This window comes from Chelon labrosus (assembly GCF_963514085.1).
Source record: "Chelon labrosus genome assembly, chromosome: 19".
Classification (NCBI taxonomy): domain Eukaryota; kingdom Metazoa; phylum Chordata; class Actinopteri; order Mugiliformes; family Mugilidae; genus Chelon; species Chelon labrosus.
The window spans coordinates 15,695,340-15,717,269 of NC_140352.1; the positions used below are offsets into that span (position 1 = coordinate 15,695,340).

The following is a 21,930-nucleotide window of genomic DNA, read 5'->3' on the forward strand; positions in this document are numbered from 1 at the left end:
AAGTATTACCTTTTAAAATGATATCGCACGGTTGCAAACAGTTGCTTACATTGTTCTTGCGTATTATATGTAGGTAATTATTTTTTAGGCTGTGCACATAATGGGTTATCAGAAGGAAATTCATGTGTGTAAAAATGACCTCTTCAGCTCAAAAATACCTTGCATCTGTTGTGGTTACAGCTCAGATGAATTATCTGGCTCTTCCCAAACCATGATGTAATGTTTGTAAGGTGACACTACCTCACAAACACACGCCACAGAGCTTTCTGCAGCAGAGCTGCTAGCTCTGCCACAACATTTGCACCTGTCAAACCTCCGCCAGACTTCCCATAGAGACATGAAACGCTTGACAACTGACTATGTCTCTGCCCATGCTCCAACCCAGTACATACGGTAAATGCATAGTGTTAAAAATAAGGTATAATAAATCAATTTAAAAATGTTCGCTAATTCATTATTTCACCCTCCCACAACCAGTTTATATAAACGAGAAAGGCCATTTTTATGACTGGGCCCACTCATCTTGAGTATGAAGCAATATCCTATGACCAGTCACTGCGTTCACAAGCTAACTGTAAACTTTGTTTATCTGGTGTTTTACTCACACTGTACAAACCTCTTTGGAGCTTTTTCCACTGACCTACTGCCTCCTGTGCTTCCTGAAGTGCGGAAGTGAAATAAAGAGAGAAAGAGACTAACAGAGAACTGAAAGACCCAATGACTGCAATGTCAGGGTGTAATTCTCCAGAGTTTGTTAATATAAGATACCCATTTCACATTCAAGTATGCAATCCCATGTTAATATTACTATATTGATTATATCATGGATATACCATGACCTGGATGACTGAGAACCTTCACAGATATATTGATCATAGCTGCTTTAATCCACCATGGTTGAGAAATCCTAATCCTAAACCCTCTTATGAGTACTGAGGAAGTGAAAATTAGTGAACGAGAAAGATGGAAGAAGAACAGCTGTGTGGACCCCAGTGAAAGAGTTTAAGAGGTGGTTGTAAAAAGAAGCAATCACTGGTTTGATCCCTCAAAGCTCAGGACAAAGGAGATGCAAAGTGAAAAGTAAACTGGATTAAATGCAGAGAGAAAAAAGGACGGAATAAGTGTCGATAATACGGGCTGGTAGGACTAGGAAAGGAGTCTACATAGCTCTGTGTGAGGAAGAATGGGACGCTAATAGCTTTTATCGGTGGCTGGCTCATCAACCCAGGGACGCTTGCCTAGCAACTATGCACGCCAAGCTCCCAGAGATGCGGTCACCGTTGCCATAGAGACGGGGGGCACACGTAAAAGTTTTAACCTCGTTTTTTTTGTTTTTTCTTTTTATTCCAAGAGGGATTTGCAACTTAGAGACAACAACATCTTCCTTTTTTTAGGTTGCACTTTTATTACCTGCGCAGCTTGTGAGTGTGTGGGCTTTATTTAGGACGCCGTCTGACGTAAACCCGCTCGGCGCCACATGGACGTTGATTTTGTTTATGTGCTGAGAGCCCCTCTGGTGACGGTCGCTGGCAAACGTAGTAATAAATAATGCGTTGTTATTTATTAAAGCCCGTATCAGCTACACACACAGCGGAGAAATTAAACTGGAATTAGACTCTCGTGGACCTTATTCGTCAAAGTGACCTCTTTACCCCCTCATTCACAATTCACACACAAACACTTACACGAGTGCCAGGCCGAGGTAGTTGGCAGTGCTGCCCCAGTACATCGGGTTCTCTGTGATGCTGAAGGGAAAGCCTGTCACCTTCTCATCCATCAGAATGCCAAAGTAGTCACCTGAAAAATACACAGTGGGTTCAGATATGAGCACTTTCTGACACCAACACTGCATTTCATCATAAAAATATGTCAGGTGTTTTCTCTGTTTAGTGATTCAGGAGGCTTGAGTCTATTCCGGCAAGCGTTTGGTAAAAAGCAGGGAACACCTCTAAAGGATCCAAACGTCACTCCTCGCACCTCTCCGTCAGCCCGCTCAGGTGGACTGGGACTCGGTGGACTGTTTCACACCGTTGCCATGGCTTCTGCTATGACATCAACCCCAACGTCTTGTTTCAAACTCAGACCAGACAGATTTTGAACCTCTTATTAAGTTGTGATCATTTCTGACATGTTTCTGACAAAACAGCAGAGCACTGAAGTCAGGCCAAGGATGAGCAGCCAGGGAACAGGAGTTTGGCACCACACAGCCCCGTTAATGCTGCACTGTCTGGCTGCTGCTGTGCCGTCACCTGGCTGTTACTGATGTCAACAGTATCGCTGCATGGGTATGACCTCATGTGAAAACACTGCGGCGCAACAATGGGCCCGGTACATGTGGCAAGAAGTGAGCAAAATGAAATTTGAGTACCTTTTTATATTACATATTTAGATAAAGTATTAGCTGAAACTGCTTAATGTGTGCCAATAGATTAGCTTGAGTTGTGGATTTATGACTTGTTTTATTGCTTATGTTTACTTTATTCTCTTTTATTGCATTTTAGCAATTTTCTGGACATTGTAAGTAAATCATCTAAATCACAGTACTATATAATAAAGTAAGTTATGTTTGAGCCTGAGAGTATTCCCATGACAAACCCTTTGAAAGACCTGCTGTCAGTCTCTGTGGTGAGCTATTTGCTAGACAGTTTTGTGCCAATGTTGACATAGCAAATGTTGTCCGAATGAAGACATTAAATATTATGTAAGCCCAGGAAAGGCAAAGTGTGTAGTGAATGCATAATGCCACAGTCGGTGACGTGATAGGCTAAAACACCGTGTACATGTTTTTAAGGTACTCCAAAGACCGGTTGCGACAAATGGCATGTTCTTTTCACTTCTCAGTATTTACAGGTGGCATATGGTTTTCAACATCAATCAACAGCTGACAGCCGACTGACTTCAGTTCAGCTGGTGTTCTTGCCAACTCTGTCGGTGCAGTGGGATTTCCAAACCACTCTTCTGAGTCAGTACTCAGACTTTGCCTGCTCTTCAGATATATACACACAAAGCTTCATGTGCATTCCACAGAGATGAGTCCTCACTAAGGCCGGGCGGCTTCTGACACATTGCTCTTGCTCTGAAAATCCTGCGATAACGAAAACAACATAATTTCTTCACTGACGAGAGATCGCAATGTCACATTTTGTTCAGGAAAAGTTGTACGGCGACGCAATTTACTCCTCCAAGTTACACAATCAGATCATTAAGTGGTCTGGAAATGTCAGCTACAGGATGCGGGTTACAAGGCCAAGCCATTTCATCATATTTTCCCTTCTCACCTCGTCTCATATACTGAAAGGCTGACCTTTTCCTATGGAATGATTCATTAAACTTGTTGCGGCTGCTGCTGTTCATGGATCACCACCATCTCAGGCTTGAATGGAGCCATTCTCCAGGTTAGTTTTTTCCCTTGCTGGCCATTTTTATTGCATTGGCATCAGATTTTCAGCCATAAGCCATCGCTCCGTATCTCTGTCCAACTACACTGCAACAATTGATGAACTTACACTCAGGCGCCAGTGTGGTTTCATCAAGTGTGTAGGGGGTGTTGTTATACAAGTGTTTTATAGCTGAGTGTAGCCAGACTCATATTCTGACGCCATTTGGGTGGTGGGGTACCCCATGGATGGGTCGTCAGTCTTTCACAGGGCTAATAGAGAAAGATAGCCATTAACACTTTGATGCAGTCCCACGGCCAATTTAGAATCACGAGCTGACCTGACAAGCATGTCTTGAAGCTGGAGTACCCAGAGAAATACCAGGCAGGCCCTGGGAGAACATGCAAACTCTGCTTAGAAAAGCCCCAGCCAACAACTGCGGCACAGAGAGGTTTGTTGGACGCCAAACCTTTAACGGCCAGTTGGGTGGCTCTGAATTTAATTTTGCAGGTAAAAGTAGAGTTGAGCGGGTGAACAAAATTGGGATAATTTTGTCGGGTTTTCTAATTACTTACTGATGCTGATTTATGGACTATGTGCCATTGTCAAGCGGCTTCATACTAGCTACATGGTGTCTTGGTGGTTAGCTTCTGCAGTTGGACTGCATTGTTTTCTTAAGGTGGTTAAAGTACTAAACAAAATATTGGTAATATTTTGTGCGGTTTTGTGCGTTTTTGCGGTTTTTCAGTGGTGTTTAGGTTGGAAACCATCAGCTGTGTCTGGCAACACTGTCTGGCTATAGATTTAGCATCACTGAAACACAGCGGCGAGTGTGGACCAGCACAGTTAACTAATCACTCCCGGACCCTTTCCCCTCTTACGCACATAGACCAAAGCTGGTGGTTCCCTACCCATTCTTCAACCTGAAAAAAATATATAAATCTAATTTGTAGGTAGCACATACAAGGCTAGTTGCACTTTCCAAAGAAAATGGGCAGAAAATTTGAGCATGTGGTCACAGTTTGGAGCCCTTAATACACGAACGACCTAGGGCCAAGTGATGCCCAAGCAAAAATTCACTTTTTGCTTGTGGAAAAACGCGTGCTGTGCAACAAATGTCTGTGTGTGCCAATAAAATGTAGGGGGTAGCCGAACTAGGACACGGCTCTTTGTAACCTGAGCGCTTACTATAGTTTGCTATGTAATATGTTCCACAGGTATTGGGCGCCACACACACACACACACACACAGACACACATAAATATTACTTGACCCATTTTAAGACTTAAGTATAACAAGACATGAGCTTTCAAATACAGTGCATCCCTTATGCCTCCACCTTATGACATCCACGCTCAAATATTAATGTGCATACAGACACACACACATACACAGCCTCCCAGTAGGTAAGACCGACCTGTTGAATTACACCTGCTGCTGGCCCTGTTTTCTGTCAAAGAGAGGCTGTTAATGCCCAAGTTATATAACAACTTTCATTATGTATGCTTATTTAAACACCACAGGTAGGGCGGGATAAAAAAAGTGATTATATAAACAATTCAGCTTGGTTTTGAATAGATAACCACCTGTAACTGGAATTCAGAACAATAAGCCAACCTCATTTTTGACCTCCAAAGTAACAACCGGTTATCCTGTTCCGATCCGAAAGCCAAGCACAACAATTTTTTTTCTTCCCCACATTACCGCGTAATGTTGTTTCCACCCTGGTCAGAGAAATTGGCAGCTTGGATCTGCTGAAGAGCGGTGATGGCGCCATGTTAGCCTAGAGGTTGGAGGTGTGGATCTGTGATCAGCCATCAGAGTCTGGATTGCGGGCCAGCTGGCCAGCACATTATCACTAAGTGTAATTTGATTTAGTTTGGGTCTTTGTTTCTGCCCCTGTGCAATCAGTTTGAATCATCAGGTCACTGTGACTCAAGGGGCTTAATATAGCGCAAAGAAGACACATTGAATCACAACACACACCCACAGGCAATGTCCTCCTGTCTGCTTGTGTGCTGGGAGGAATCTCCCCCCTTTTGAGTGCAAAAGTAAAACAAAAGTAAATAAACCAGTTTTACACAATCAATGGCAGAGAGTTAAAACAGTTATTGAAATGAAAATCAAACTGTGTATAAGAAGAGGAACTACATTCTCATAAATCACTGGAGGCATACATCATAATTATTTACTCTTCTTCTGGGAATAATGAACACTTTTCATGTGTCTGCTCTATCTCTTGTGATTGCTGCATGTGGCTAGTCTGGATGCAAAGTAGACTCCTGTTCATCCGCACACCTCCTGCGTCCCCGCTGTAATCACAGTTAAGGGTTAGTTTGAGACAGACGGGGAGGGTGCCGGAGCTGAGAAAATCAGTCTGGATCTTGGTGATGACTCACTCGACTGACTGACCTACAAACTGCATACGAGTGCCTGCCAAACAGTCATAAACAGTCCCATTGCCAATGTTGTACTTGTGTTCATTTGAAACCATGCCCAGATGAATTCGGCAGCACACGGCAGAAAACAAGCATGTTTGTCCAAGAGGCAGATGCGAAGAGATCTGCGATGACACGAAAATGTTTCTCTGCATGCAAGGACATGAGCACGGCTGTATAAATTGGCCTTTCCACATGTTGGTGGCCTACATGTCCTTATTAGGCTTACGCATACGTGTGTATTAGGGCTGAAACGATTCGTCGAGTTACTCGATTAACTCGATTACAAAAATTGGTCGAGGCAAAAACTCTGCCTCGAAGCCTCGTTAAATTCCTATGACGCGCACTATACGCGCAGGGATCTGATTGTTCCACACGGACCGTTGTTTTGGAAGCACCTATGCAAGCACACCACTAGCGCGTGATACATTTTGAATTTAGTTGGCGCGATGGCGGAGAGTAAAGATGCCCATAAACGGCAAAAAATGTCTAAAGTTTGGGATCATTACATTCTAAAAAAGGAAGAGAACAAAGTGCAGATACTGCAAAGTAGACCTGGCGTACCACAGCAGGACAAGCTCAATGATCCAGCATCTAAACAGAAAACATCCACATGCTGTTTCACCAAGCGTCGCTGAAACAAGGTAACGTAACCTAAACCTATACATTGATGTTCGCTGATTTTAATCGCATACTGTATGTAGCGATGTCATGATGCGGTTTGACTAGATATGATGTTTAGCTTCAGGGGCGGAGTGGCAATCGGGACGACCGGGCCGGCCGAAGGATTTACGCAGCGGATCACAAATTGAGCGGCCGCGAGGCGAACGCGACCGGCCTGAGCTTATTAGAATCATTGACGTTAATAAATTCTCCGCGAATAGGCCAAATACTCCCATATACTCCCCTATTATCATAAATTGAGCGGCCGCGAGGCGAACGCGACCGGCCTGAGCTTATCAGAATCATTGACGTTACTAAATTCTCTGCACCCTCATCTCTCTCACTCTTCCTCACGCACAGCACGCGTTCACAAAAAAACACACAGGTTGCTAGGTTACCATAGCAAATAGGCTCACCCCAGAAATTATGTATTATTTGTTAGTAGCCTAATGGTAAATGCTGCAGGTGTAGAAATCTACATAAAACGGATATTTACTTTGATGTCAGGGCTAGATTACAACATGAAACTTGTTGTGCATATTAATAAATTAAATTGCTTTTTGTTTTACAGTAAGTTTGCTTAACTGTATTGTTATGTAATTGTTGGCACTGGCACTTTTAATGGGTAAATTGCAATACATGGGCTTAGTTTTGGAGCCAAATGTTGGAGTTGGAGTTCTCTGTTTTTTTGAGAAATAAAAGGCAAATGCTTGATCATTTTACAGCCACATAATTTTCGTTATGCATCATTTGTTTTGGTTGTTTAAAAACGTAAAAAAAATATCCGATTAATCGATTAATCGATCGATAAAGTGCTAGATTAATCGATTACAAAAAGAATCGATAGCTGCAGCCCTAGTGTGTATGTGTTTTCCCCGAGTCACATGCTTTAAGATCTTTGCACTTGCACAAAACACATAACAAAACTGGCAATTACTCTCTAAAAAGTTGTCTTGCATTTAGTTTAACCCTCAAAAACTGCCTCTCTTCATATTTTGATATTGCTCTGATTGGTGCACTGAGGCTGAGAGTTTTTTTTTAAATTCAACCTAAAGGAAAGGAACAAAAAACAACTCTTAAGTGAAGTAACCAAAACCCTTTGAGATTTGTGTTTCAAAACCGAATCTTGTCTTGTCAAAGGTCAATATATAGCAGCTGCTGGCTGCAAGTATGGGTGCATTGCATTAACTGCTATTTTGTTCGACCCGCCCCATGCCTGTTTGATGGTTGTGCTTTTCAAATGTCCCTCTGTGAGTTTGTAACACAGGTTTTCAGTTAGAAACTTGTAGTCTCAAGAGTCATGCCGTTACGTATGTGTAGCACTCTTCACTTGTGAACCGGTTTGGTCCTTTAATATAATTACACTGTCTGATACTCACCTAGGAAGGTTCCTGTGAATCCCAGAGCAAGGAAGCTGCTGACCACCAGTAGAGAGCCCAGCGCCATGAAAGCTATCCCAGTGTAGAAAACATCGGTCCTGTCCATCATCTCCCACCTGGCCTGGGCCTTCATTGCCACCGTCATACTGGAGAAAAGAGAAATCCCAACTGCCTTTATTAAATCAGTCTACACAGGTCTGTGAGGACAGAGCTGTGTTTGTGCAAACTCTCCAGTTGCTGAAAATAGTGTCAGTAACATTGTTCAGCAACACGGTACAACGATGGCCCAAAGCAAGAAACATCAAAGTAACTGAACAGAACTGAGTACAAAACTGGTCAATATCAAAATGGCATTAAATCTGCAGTTTATTTAACCGATTCATTCTCCAATGACACCTGCTGTTGAGTTCACTGTTCATATTCAGGACCTTGAGTGAGGAAAGAGCAGAGAACAGAGTGAAATTAACAAATAAAGAACAAGGACACTTAATGCCAACTGAACACAGGGTTGACCTAATTTCATCAAGCTAACACTAAACTAATAATACGCGGTTTTAATTGACACTGACAAGCATCAGAGACTTTTTAGAAGAGACTTTTCCACCGTCTCTTCTCACACATTAAATGTGCGTGTGTGCATTGACTATGGAAATAAATTGGTAGCTTGTTTGTCCGAGTGTATCAAAATTCGCTTGACGTCACACTCGACTGCCATCTGCACTGGCTTGTTGTGTAAGAGTGGTTCCACAGTGAAAGCATTTTAATTTTGCATTGTGCGTTCCCTGAAAGGACCGGCGTCTGCTTTAACAGGTGCTTACTTTGGTTTGGCCTCTATGAAAAGATGGTACCTGCAGAGTGCTGGCTGCCACTGCAAAACATGTCTGATGTATGATTTTGTTAACAGTTCATTCAAACCACTGCTGTAACAGTCTCAACCTACATTACCACTCTACAAAAAAAGTTGCATAAACATGCTCACACTGTGGGTGTACTTCTTAACTGGTGTGGACATGGTCATGGCAAAAGGTGGAGGTTTAGTTACATGTTGGTTTTAATGACGAACTTTTATATTATATATATGTTATAAACTATCAAATACCTGATGTATATAAAGGATAATAACAAATCTTTATTTTCATTATCAGTTATCAAGTAAGTCAACTCAAAATGTCTTATTCTTCCATCAACTGTTCAACTTGCAGTTCACACTGAGTCAAACCAGATTCTATATAACATTCATGTACTGTATGTAGTGAAAAATATAATAAAGCCACAGTGAATGTGACATTTGACATTTTGTAAACAAAATTACATTATTTATGTTTAACTGTTATGCATTCTACAATTTCCTAAATTTTGTTGCAGGCTTTGTTAAGCCCCCTGCTTTGAAACATCATCAGGCCACGGGGTTTCAAAGTTCAATCTTTGTGGAATTGAACAAACCCACACATAGGTGCTGGAGCACATGAGTTGTGTGTGTATATGTGCGCATAAGCATTAACACACCTGTGGGTCTGCGTCGAAGTGCAATGCGCTTTCCTGCGGAGGAAAATCGTTCTCAAATGAAAACTAGGCTTGGGGTTAATAAGAGAAAACTGGGTTACCGGGTCTGTGCTGTGAGTCGTATGGCGAGCTTCCTTTGTCAAAGGAAGCAGGAAGTGTAATGTGATAGAGCAAGGTGCTTTGAAACGTCAGATTCAAAAAGCAACTGCTGGGATGTCTGTTAAGTAAGGTGGTCTGGAAAGGCGCACTGCTGGGAGATGGATTGGAACAGAGATGGAAAAGGGAATCTGGTGGACGGAGACGTGGGCAGGAGGTTAGTGGGTCTGAGGGACTGACTGCTGGATGAACTGACACAACTAATGACGTGGCCCGGCCAGTTCTAGAAATATATAAACCTTTCTTTAAAAATCGGTCCAACCTCACCAGAAAAACAATAATGATAGATTGTGTAAGGGGTTTAAAATTGCCAATGCAGGCGACCTCTTGTAGTTTTTGTGAGTAAGTCAATGTAAAATCTCCTGGCTGGGGCCGGAAGATGATGCTGGTGTCTTACAAGTGCCTTGTGTACCTGTCGTAGTTAACACTGTGAAAGGATCTATTTTACCCAAAATATGTCCAACATAGGACACAACCCCCATGACTTTGTGGCTTTATATACTCTGCCTGCTGTCTGCTAATTCATTTGATGATATCTGCCAGCCTTTGGGAGACAATGACTTATTCTGCTGGTTATGAATGAGTACCTGTTGTTAAAAAGGATAGATGCCCCGTTCAGGCTATATGGGCTGTAGCATAACATATTTGCTGGTGTCTTCCTGTTACCACAACAGTCAACCAAGAAATATGTACCCACAACATTAAAGCCATTGTACCTGTCAGAATACTAAATGGAAAGTCTGATTACAAAGAAAGATGAAAGGATGAGGAGGACAGGGATCAAGGTAGGATGTTTCAGTGTGGGAGTCCAAAGGAAGTTGAAAAAAGGCAAAGCAATTTCAGTTTCAAATCCCCTTTCTTCTATATGGAATATGAATATACACATAAAAAACTCATCGCTGCTTCATCCTCCCCCATTTCCTATGTTTTTGCAGAATTTAAACAGCTACATAGTACTACATCCTGAGTGTCATTTTTATCCACTCAGCCACTTTTAAATAAAAAAAATAATGTATTTTGCAGACGTTCTGCATAAATCTAGACACGATCCCCTCCCAAGGCCGTTCACAGCAACCATACCACCACTTCTGTCACATAGCATTGCAGAGACCTACGTGCACAGGGCCTCAAATTAGTTTTTCCTTGCCTAGAGTCCTTGGACCCAACTCTGGGTCCTTACCAGTCCAATGTGCTCTTCAGGAAATTGTGCAGGAAAAAACTGCTTTAATTGTGTCCATTCCCTCAAGGTGAAGGGGGACTAAATAAAGACCAAGACCTGTTGCAGATAATGCAATTATTGTAGCTGAGGTCTTCTGCAGGAAGAGCTCCTAGCTCTGTGTTTTAAATGGGTGGAAGTTTGCTGCCCCTCCATTTATCTTGGCAAGAGATACTGGCCTGTAGCACTAATATCCTCTGCTAATTGTCCAGGACTGGAGGATCAAACTGAAGCTGTTGCTGCTCCAGTAAATGATCCATCTACAGTATCTCGGCTGCAGTAGTGTGGCAGTGCAAGCACAATCGGCTTCTGTATAATTACCTTTGCTGTGTTTTCTGCGGCTGCTATGGTAACGTGGTGAGCTGTGGTGCCAAATTGGGCCATGATTAACTCCAATTGCAGGGACAAAGAACCAGGGGTGTTTGTGAGGTTAACTGCCTCTTTTCATCTTCTTGTCATTCCTGTTGACCATGAAAGCAGGGAAGTCATTGTGTGACCAACAAGCAACGGCAACTTCCGTGTCTGAATGTATGTCAAGTGTCATGCAAGGCGCTCTCAGGAGGTCCTTGATGTACTAAAGTTAATCTCTAAAGTCATGCATGCAGCAAATGTCAGTATTCTAGGAATTAGAAGGACGTTAGGTTCTTGGAAAATGCCAGGAAAACTCACAATTCAAGTCAAGTTACAGTAAGCAACAGTGGGTTTGACACAAGCCTTAGGACTTAGGAATCACACCCTTTGCAGGAGTAATGCAGAACGAACATTTAATTCAATTGCCAAGCAAATGGCAAAATCTTGGAAGCTCAGCAATTGTTGGACAACTGTCACAACTCAGTTTCTTCCATTTTCCCTACAAAGGCTGTCATCTCACAGAAAAGCTATGGATACATACCATGTATATACAGTATACCAACATGTACATGCCATACATGATGACTTTCTCTCATATTCTTAAGAATGAAAGAAAGGAGGTTCCTACTAAGTATTTTTTTTTAACCTGTTTCCGTCTTGTTGCTTTTAACACTTCCATTTTCACATTTACTATTCTGAATCTGTGAGTCCCAACACTCCCATTTCATTAGGCTTCCAGTTTATAGCAGGGGAGGACGATTAAGTGCAGGAAGTTAATTAAAAAATAGACTTGTTACAAATACTGAGAGCTTTCCCTACAGATTCACTGTGGAGCGTAATCAGTGGCGAGCATCACTGCTGTGTGCTTAGTGGATAAAAATACACACTATATTCTCTGTGTGTCAGTCAATATTTCTGGCAGGGCTATAAAAAGATTTTGCTATCAGTCAGCTAATCAGCATGCCAGTGAAATCAGTCAGTGTAGAATCCAATTAGGCGGACAATTTAGCAGCACAACAATAAAGCTGTAATTAACATTTAGTCTGATGGTCAATGGCCCAGTCTGATCGGCTGGAGTTGGTAACATTAATAATGATTTTCCTACTGCTTTATGTGCTGTGTCGAGCATTGCTGCTTGCGTCAAGAGACAAACATGCAGACCCTGCCTGGTGCAAGGTCAAACCACTGTTTATCAAAGATACTGTATGTGCTGAGGTTATTCTGGAAGCTACAGATGACCCTAACGTTTATCGAAGTATGTGAATATTGTTGTCTCAGGGTTACAAATATCCTCTAGCTTTCCGGATAGACGAACTACAAATGCCTTTGAGCTTAGTTAACTAAGCAAACTAAGCTAGATTAGTGGTGAAGTTGGTTCAGTGTTTTTACCTAAGGGTTAATCAGAGTTATGCACTGGCAGAGGGGGTTTGTCCATCTTTAAACTGTTGTAAAATGGACAGGGAAAAGAAATCCACAAAAGAACACAGCGCAGCAATGCCTTTCTTTCCAGCTCATTAAGCAAAACAGCCTAATAAGACAAAAACAGCTTGGTCTTATTTAAATCGGAAGTTAATTAAACTGCCACTGAGCAGTAGAGTGGACTGAATAGTTGGGAGATCAATCGTGCTTCATTCTGGCCAGCATTTCCCTTATGAGATGGCACTGGGAAAAACACAAGAAACAAACACTTTTTAACAGTGGGTCCAACCTGCAACCTTCTAATCACCAACTGAAATGACGTGGCTTATCCAGATTCCTGCTGACAGTACAAAGAAAATAATATACCCCTGTGTTAAAGGTATTATTCATCTGTGTGTATGCCAATGCCGCCTATTCATTTCCAGAATAACTGTGGTCGTTATGGTTACACGTGTGGCATGTTTCCTGATGACATAGGGAGCAAAACAATTCTATCCAATGTGAATCAGCTAAATTTATGAAGCAGATATGAATAGCAGTAGTTACCTATTAGAGCAAATACTTCAAGGATTCGCTCTAGGAAATGTTGTTCAGAGCAAGTAACCCAATGGATTGCTTGTTAATCAGATATGTCAAATAGGCGTCCCCAAAGCCATGGATGATGTTATTGCCTTTGTGGATTCCGTCAAGCCTGCATTTACCTGAAGTGGTTTCCTACCAGCTCTCATCCCTGTAAGCATTGAGCCTGTTAGTCTTCATATTTTTACCAACAGCCCAAACCTCGAGCTTGCACCCAACCAGCTGGCTACTACCTGCTCATTCCTGTTGATAAAGACCATTGACAACTGCCTATCGCATGTTTTGGACCTGCACCTTTCTGCCCGCCTGCCTCATGGCTTCTTGCATTATTTATTATTATATTATTCATCCGTCAGTGACTGCCTGGCCAATAGTGACATATTTAACATTTACAGTAAGCTCTGACCTTGTCACGTTGTCCATGCCTATGCACAGGCATGCCAAAAATAATGAAAACTTTGCTTAAAGAATAAAGTTGGGTGGAAGTTGGCCAACATAAGAAAGTCAGTGTGAGTTTGTATCCCTAGTTTTTGTGGCATGGCAAGTATCATTGGCGCTAGTGGTACCTCCCACAGCGGCTTTTCAGCCAACTGAGCAAATTAATTCTGCAACAGAGCTCAGCTGTTAGACAAGTTGACGAGTCAGAGTGATCGCTCTATGAAGGCTAATCTAATTGTGCTTCATTTTCAGCCCTGTGACATATATTCAACATCACCATCTGGAATGAAGAAACCGAAGACCAACTGACCAGCGTGACTCAGAGATGCCCACTCTTTCGGTTTGTACCTCTTTCCAGCTTCCTAGCTTTCTAGCTGTGCCGGTTTCTATTTTGGATGACAATACTGAATACTACGAAGTTATTTCCTTTTACTCAGGTGCAGAAAGTTCAGTACATGCTGGTTGCTGTAGTCTTTGCAGAGTGTTCAAGTTGAACTTTAGCCAAGGTACTTTATCCAATAATGATGTCTACAATAACACAGCAAAAAAAAATAAAAAATACAGTGATTCATCTGAAACAATGTGAGTCCACTCAAAGAATTTGCAACGGGCTATTCCTGTGACCGATGTTTGTTGTGCAGCCAAGAATGCAAGAAACAGAATTTATTTGCTAGCCCTTCACTACCGGGTGTTTGCCGACGTCTTTCGAAACCCACACCGAAAGTTCCTATCATACACTGTTGGTACAATATATCTGTAGCATTCAATATCACAAGACTTGACAAGACACCTCAGAAACAACAAAAGGTGTTTACTTCAATATTGCTTGGAAGTCTGCAGAGGCATTTGCAAGGACGTGGAAGAAAGTGCTTTTGAAAGAGAGTACACAAAGAACTATTACAATGTCTTGCCATTACTGTGCAATGAGAAATCTGAAAGCATTCATGCTACAGGATATTTCACTTTTCAAACTTTCACATGAGTACGAAAAGGTTGAATTAACTGGGTCATGGCATTCATTAACCTCCTTCACATTTTCTGTTCCGAATGGACTGAATGAATTGTTTTATTCAACTAGTTTTAGTTTCTTATGTTGCACTGTGTGTTTATTTCTCTTCTGAGCCACAAGAGACAGCTGGAAAGACAATTCATTGATTCAAAAGGTACTTGTTCCAAAAAGGTTGTTGCCCAGCAACAAGCATCACACATCCTTTGAGAGAGGAGAGTAAATCTTGTACATGTGTGATTTTGTTGAGGAGTCTTTGCCACCATTTTGATCTGTAGTGGGAAGTGTGGGGGCGTGGTATGCTGGAAGGCGTGGGGGTGACACTGCCGCATATAGAAGCGTGGGCACAAATAGGAATGAGAGGAAGGAAGAGCAGAAGAGCAGAATATAGGACACACAGGTGGAAGGAGAAAGAGGGAGTAAACGAAGAGAAAAAGGGTGAAAGGGATAAAGGTCATGCATGCTAGAATGATGAAAGGTTTATTAATGCTGCTCAGCTGGAGAAAGCATTTTAGCATTAACAAGCAAGTAGAAACAAATCTGGGTAAATGAGATACAATTTATGTAAGGAGTGATTTTATTCTGCATTTTACAGAGTGAGTCAGCGGTTTAGGGTGGGCAGGGTAAAGTAAAAAGGAAAATCAGGCCAAGTCCCTTCAGAGTCTGGAGGGCTTTACGTTCCACATAACTTTTGGTTCTCATCTGAGCTGAACTTCACGGCATCCATATTCAAACATTACATCTGGGCTTTCAATATATTTGGAAATACATAAGTTTAACAAATCTCAAACCTACTCTTTTGGAGGGACTTACTCATCATCAACAGATTGTTCGGTGTTAGCCCTGGTGACTAAATAAAGTGGTCACACTTTGAACTACTTTACTTTAAAGGGGAATTACCACTTTTTACAACCTGGACCTTATTTCATAAAATATGATCGTTTACTCTCCCATATAACTTTGGTGTCATTTGGAGTCGTTCGGACGATATTTAGATCTGCGTATATCCATATAGTGAGAGTGACTGGGGCACCGAAATGCAGCCTCTAAATATCTGCCGCAAAACTCGTTCATTTCACCAATATTTTGTTATGATACGCTAGTGCTATTTCCCGTTGAGTCCAGAGTTACCTGTTATCATCATCTGGGGTCTGTAGATTGACCTACTAACCTCTGACCTGGATGATGTCATCTCTGAGCGCCGCACGCACCCCGTGCGGCTTGTTTACCTGTAATTTGCTACTGCTAGTTTTTTGCAACATGGCTGAACATTTTTCCAATTGTAAGGTTGTGGATGACGACTTTGTTTATGATGGACGACTTTACCGTTTTGAGCCAGAGTATACGGATGAGGAGCTCACTGAAAGGAGGATGCGGAGGCAGAGAGAGGAACAGCTGCCCAAAGAACAACAAACCACTGCACGTCCACGAATAGACAACAGGTAGCTCCGGACTCAACAGGGAATAGCACTAGCGTATCATAACAAAATATTGGTGAAATGAACAAGTTTCGTGGCAGATAATGCGTTATTTAAAGGCTGCGTTTCGGTGCCCCAGTCACTCCCACTATATGGATATACGCGGATCTAAATAACAACTCCAAATGACTCCAAAGTTATATGGGTGAGTAAACGATCGTATTTTATGCCAGAAATAAGGTCCAGGTTGTAAAAAACGGTAATTCCCCTCTAATTTAAGAGCATAACAGAGGTAGCATGTGTGTTTTACCTGTGGCTGCGGTAAACATTGAGCAGAATGATGACAAAGCCCAGGCAGTAACAGGCCAAGTGGGGGTTTCCAAAGAGTCTGGAGAGTCGCCGAGTACGATGCTCCCATCTCGCCACCTGCCAAATGGCGACAAGACAAGAAAACATCAGATGACATAAGACAAGTCATGCTGAGAAGTCATACTGTAGCCTAAAATAGGGTTTGAAATGGCCATTTAGTTTCTTAAAATGCCGAGTATTGACTGCTATTCTTTCACTTTTTTGGCCACAGCCATGTAATCAGAATATTCCACCTCCCACGTGTAAACGGGAATATTAGTGGAAACTTTCATTAGCCATGAAAACAGCTAAAGAGGAATATTGTCTTCTTCTGAATAAGTGCAAAGGCTGGAATGTTTTGTGCATGTCAATGTTAATCAACAAAAATAACTTGTACATCACATATAAATATGTAGAGAGTGCATGCTAACTATACAAACTATCTACAGATCTAGGAGTTATAGTGCAGTGTTGATTGGGCCGACTGCCCCTATTTCACGTTTAGTTTTATCTATTTTTTTCCTCCCAACATGCACTCTCCTCAAGAAAATTGGTTTAATTAACATGAAAGCATGGAAATTGCCAGCCTTGTGTAACATCAGAAAATGAATCAAACTAGGAAGTTGAATAATAGCATCAAAGCAGTGGTATAATATCGCTCATGGTCCTTATGGATTTGAGTTCAGTATTTAACTCCTTAAAGAAATACACCCCAATAATAATAATAATAATAATAATATTAAAAAAATAAATAAATAAATGTTACAGCGGCTCAAGAGCAATGGTGAAGGATGTAAAGCCAAAACTGAAAGATGATAACATGCCGTGAAAAGCTAGGCTGCTAAGTGGGGCGATAATTAATAAACACAAACTTTATTTTACTATCTTGTCTTTTAGAAAAACTCCAATATTTTTTTTTACTATCTATGCTACTGTTTACTTCCTCTTACTTCTTATTTGTGATGCTTTGGTTCAGACTGTTATGGCTATTGAGTGGAAGCCTTGGCTTGGAGATGACTATGGATTTTTCATTTGTTCAGATGTATTTTCTCACAAAGGCAGAGGAGTATGTGATTCAGGGATTCATTTCCGTTTATTTCAGCAAAATCACAAGCGGTACAATTCTTTCATGACACCCCAACCTCCCCTCCAGGAAGCATTCTTTCAGCTTTAGGAGGTTTGCTTTTTGTGAGTGTTAGTCATCATATCTTTATTAAAGGGCTGGTTTATTATCAATCTTAGCACGGATTAGCACCTCAGAGAGTACGACAGAAAAATAGAATGAGTTGAAATATCTGCTGATTCCAAACTAGCTTCAGAGGCAAGCTAACCGAGTGACAGTGTATTTTAGTGAATGCAAATACTGGCTGGATGAAGAGGTCATTAAGTAAATGGGTGACTAACATCGTGTTCAGACTGCCGGAGTGGCTGATAATAAGATGAAATATTTTCAGAAGCAGCGCTCCATCAAAAGAACAAGCTCCAATGACGAACAAACCATAAGGGCCATGTCAAATTATTGGTTAAAGAATGAGAAAAGTTTTCAGAAAAACACCAAAGAAACATCAGCCCAGCTTTACTCCACAACAAATATGGTAGAAACTGATGAAAAATCAATGAGGATGAATCTTACAGAACATCTAATCAGTGGGACTGCAATCTTGTACCACATCTCCATGCAAAAATGGGGACAAACCTACAGCTTCTATTTAACATATGATTTTTTTCCCCATTCACCGACTCATAAAAACAACCAAAACATCAAAAAAGTCAAGAGTCAAAAAAGAAATTGAAGAAATTTGGTTTAATTAACACCAAAGCGTAAGTGACAGCCTTGTGTGACAACAGAAAGCGAATCAAACCAGGATGTTGCATAATAGCACAACAGGACTGTAATTTATAATTACAACCTAGTCTGGAAGCCAAGGACCTTCCCTTTGTAGCGGAAAGTTTTGTTGTTTACAACCAAATGGCTCTGATTGGTTGCAGGACTATCCACTTGCGTGCAGAAGAATTTTTTTTCTTTTTTACAGTTTAAACACACCTGGATACCAGACTCATATTCTGATCAGAACTGAGTCTGGCTACGTGGAGCTAATTTTAACCATCATTCCTCAATGTTGAGGTCTGAGAATTTTCAGGATTTAGAATCTAGCCCGTTTGACTCCTGGTTTCTTTGTCTTGTGTTTGGGTTCTTCAGAGTTTAACAAGGATTTCATTCTTTGTTTTACTGCACATTTGCCATAAAGGTCCTAGTGTTAATCTTTTCCTCCACAAAATGTGAAGTTAAGACACTCCGTAGTGGCCACTGACGACAGACTGGTAGAAAGGACCTCCGTCTGAGGTTCCAATGTAAAGTCCAAGTTATTCTGAGTTCATAACTTCCATGAGGCCAGAGTAATGTTTGGACACGCCATCCGACTTTTACAAATGTGTCTCACACGGTTCCAAGGTGTTAGTGCGAATTGAGTGCCATCATAATGTTAACAACCTACCAAATGACACTGTCCCATTCAACCATTGGTGTTCATTGAGTACCATAATTTGCTCCATTGGTGACATGTCTTGTTACTATAACAGGTTAGATTATATCTTAATATATCAGATTATATCAGATTTATATCTGTGGTTCAAAGTCTTTGACAGGAATCAAAGCACAATGATATGGGATGAATGTCTTATTGGTAGTGCGTGTCTCCTGTGGGATGTAATCCTGGGCTACAGGACAAAATCTGGATCTGATTATTCTGAACCAATATAGACATAAAGACCCAATTTATCCTATGATTCTAAATATATACAATACACGAATGTTTATCCTTGACGGCCTCTGGAAAACTTACCACTACAAAGAGTCAAAGGCCTGCTGTGTATTATTTACTATTCTGCCTCTAGGCACTTATCTGTTCACATTGTTCTTTTGTTTACGTCCCTGAAACAGCAGGCAGGTGTACTTTCTTGCCGGTGCTTGATGATTGTAAATAGTTTTCAGCGCTTAACGTTGCACCATACAAATCCTGCGAAGACTGATGACAAAAGATCTCGTCTTAGTGGCCACGGTTGCATTTTCCAAAATACACCACCTTAAAATAGAAACTATTCAACTCCTATTAGTTATGCAACAGAAAAAGCGTTTGACCTGCCCGTCCATATTGCAAACCTGTCAGTGACATTACTGACTGAAAAGAGTTGTTTATGAACCAACAAATTTCAAACTGCCAAATGACTGTGGGCTGAGGAAGTGCGTAGATGAATGAAATACACTGGAAAAAAAAAAAGAGAGACAATGTTGCCATGGTAACATTCTTTCTATATTCAGTAGAGGCGAGGGAAAAAAAAGGTAAGGAAAATGAATAAAGGTGAGAGGAAACGTACTCCGGGAAAAAAAGAAACTCAGAGCTTTGCCAAGTGCAGAATGACACCTACTTAAATGGTATTCATACCAGTTAGAGCTCAAGTCCAATCAGAGCTACAGCTTATGAAGGTTTACCTAAATTCAGAAAAACTGACCAGAGAATTTTAACCTAAGTCCTCCGACCTGATGGAACACGAAGTAAAAGACTGTTGACAGTTGTGATTAAAAGACAGAGTACTACTGCAACGTAATTAAGGCCCAAGCTATATATGTTAATTACCCCCAGTCTGTTCTGCAAGGATACTGGCACATGAGCCAGAACAATGAAGGGTAATTAGGCTGGCAGAAAACAGGTCTGTGAAAGCAGAGATGATACTATATTTAATGTTGCTATGTGGCAGTGGCGTTTTCGCTCACATGCCATTTTGAAATTTCATATTATGAGCATATTTGCGTTACTAAAATAAGTAGAAAGCATGTCTGTACTAGGTAACTCTATACTAGATACACAAAAAACAAATGTGGTTTCGGTAACACATTTGGTAAACTGTTTCAGTTAATCTCCAAATAACTTGAACTTCATATTTGATTACAGCTTATATTATATTATATATTATTATATATATTATTATATATATTATCTTATATTATCAGTTTCCCTGCAGGAACCTCCCAAAGGAATCAATAATGTTGTCTATCTATCTATCTATCTATCTTATATGTCTCCCACTATACATCACTTATATGCCAGTATCAGGCGCAACAATGACACAAAATGTGTTTTGTAGGCATTCTTCATGGTATTTTAGAGTTTGAAAACAACTGAGAAAATGTTGATTACACATTATGCACTAGGGGGTGTAACCTTGTGAGAAGTGGGATAAATACGTGGAAATATGTGGAAACAGTCGTACTCTACTGGCTATTTAATGGGAGCTTTAACTTGTGCCAGGAACACATTATGTAATGGGCATTATTAGCAAGATAAATACAGGAAATATTCAAATAAATAAACTAACAATAACATCAGCTGCTGTTATTTGGTCAGCTAATAATCAGTGGACTATTTCTGTTAGCACCTTTTGTCTTAAATCTACTTTTGTACTTTTCAAAAACTTAATTACTGTCATTTTCTGAGCTAACAGCATCTGCGTACACTTTCTATCCTCAATCTAGATTTCTTTTTCAATTAGGTCGGAGGAGACGTCTGACAGAACAATTGAGAATAATCAATCTGTAGATTTTCCAGAGTTGTTCCTGTGGTCTGGCGACACAAGAATTGAGTGATGTCAAAAAGAAGAGGAGGTGCATTATGTAACCATTCAAGGAACCTGTTGTCATATATGGAAAAGGGAAATTGCTTGCAATATAACATGTTACTGTACTCAAAGGGACGTGTTGTGATCAACACACGACAGCTTTCTTAGAATTCGTCTAAAAAAATAAAAAAAAAAAATAAAAAAAACGATATCTTACGTTCACTCTCAGGTGAACTCAGACACAGAACATTGTGTAACCATGCATTGTTTTGTTTTTAACCTAAGAACAGGGAGAGTGATTACGACTTAGTCAACTAGTCAACCAATCACTATACCATGCACTCATGATTGTTCAGTGGAAGGGTCATCAAGAAGTGAATGTGACGCATTTGATTCTTCGATGCACAGCAGACAATGAGATGAAGGACTTGTAAAACGTGTCATTTCGCAGCTGAAAATGGCAGTCGGCTGCCTTCTCGTGCTACAGCTTCTCAATCATTCCTGGAAACGGGAAAAAAAGGACTCTCCATCATCCCTTCTCACCCCATAAAAGATGTTTGTTACAAGAGATACACGTGAATAATCTGAAAGGCAGGAACACGTCTTGATGGCAACACACCACGCGCTCTCCACGATCCACATTAACAGGCTATTTATGCCAGTACACTGTATTCTGAGCAAGCGACGGGACAGCAAGCTCACACACAATCATGGAGCGTGATTTGCGACCATCCGCAGGGTGATGGAGTGCACTAAAAATACTCACTACTTGTGTTTTTTTTTTTTTTCAATCCTCAATCAAGCCATGGAAAAAACAGAAGGCACGGATGGAGTGGAGAGGGCCCACATGGGCAGAACTGGCAGAACCCTTAAGGACAAATTCAATCAAACGTTAGATAACAGGCTCTTCTTGCGTTGCTTTCAGGTCACTTAAATGAGAAGCGGGCACTTGAATTGGCTTAAAGCCGAGACATTAGGAAGACATCTCAGGTGGAGAGACTGCCGTCATCCAAAATAAGAAAACA

At 41.0% G+C, this 21,930-nt stretch overlaps 1 protein-coding gene across 1 annotated transcript in view; it reads right to left on the bottom strand.

Annotated features, from left to right (window-relative positions):
* The window catches only part of pemt (phosphatidylethanolamine N-methyltransferase), a 60,654-nt gene that overhangs the window by 17,665 nt on the left and 21,059 nt on the right, over window positions 1-21,930 (bottom strand). Inside the window, exons 3-5 of the mRNA XM_084568050.1 lie at window positions 16,254-16,369; window positions 7,858-8,003; window positions 1,686-1,797 (exon numbers count right to left, since the gene is read on the bottom strand). Coding sequence (XP_084424176.1) covers window positions 1,686-1,797; window positions 7,858-8,003; window positions 16,254-16,369 — 374 coding nt within the window. The remainder of the gene's footprint in view (window positions 1-1,685; window positions 1,798-7,857; window positions 8,004-16,253; window positions 16,370-21,930) is intronic.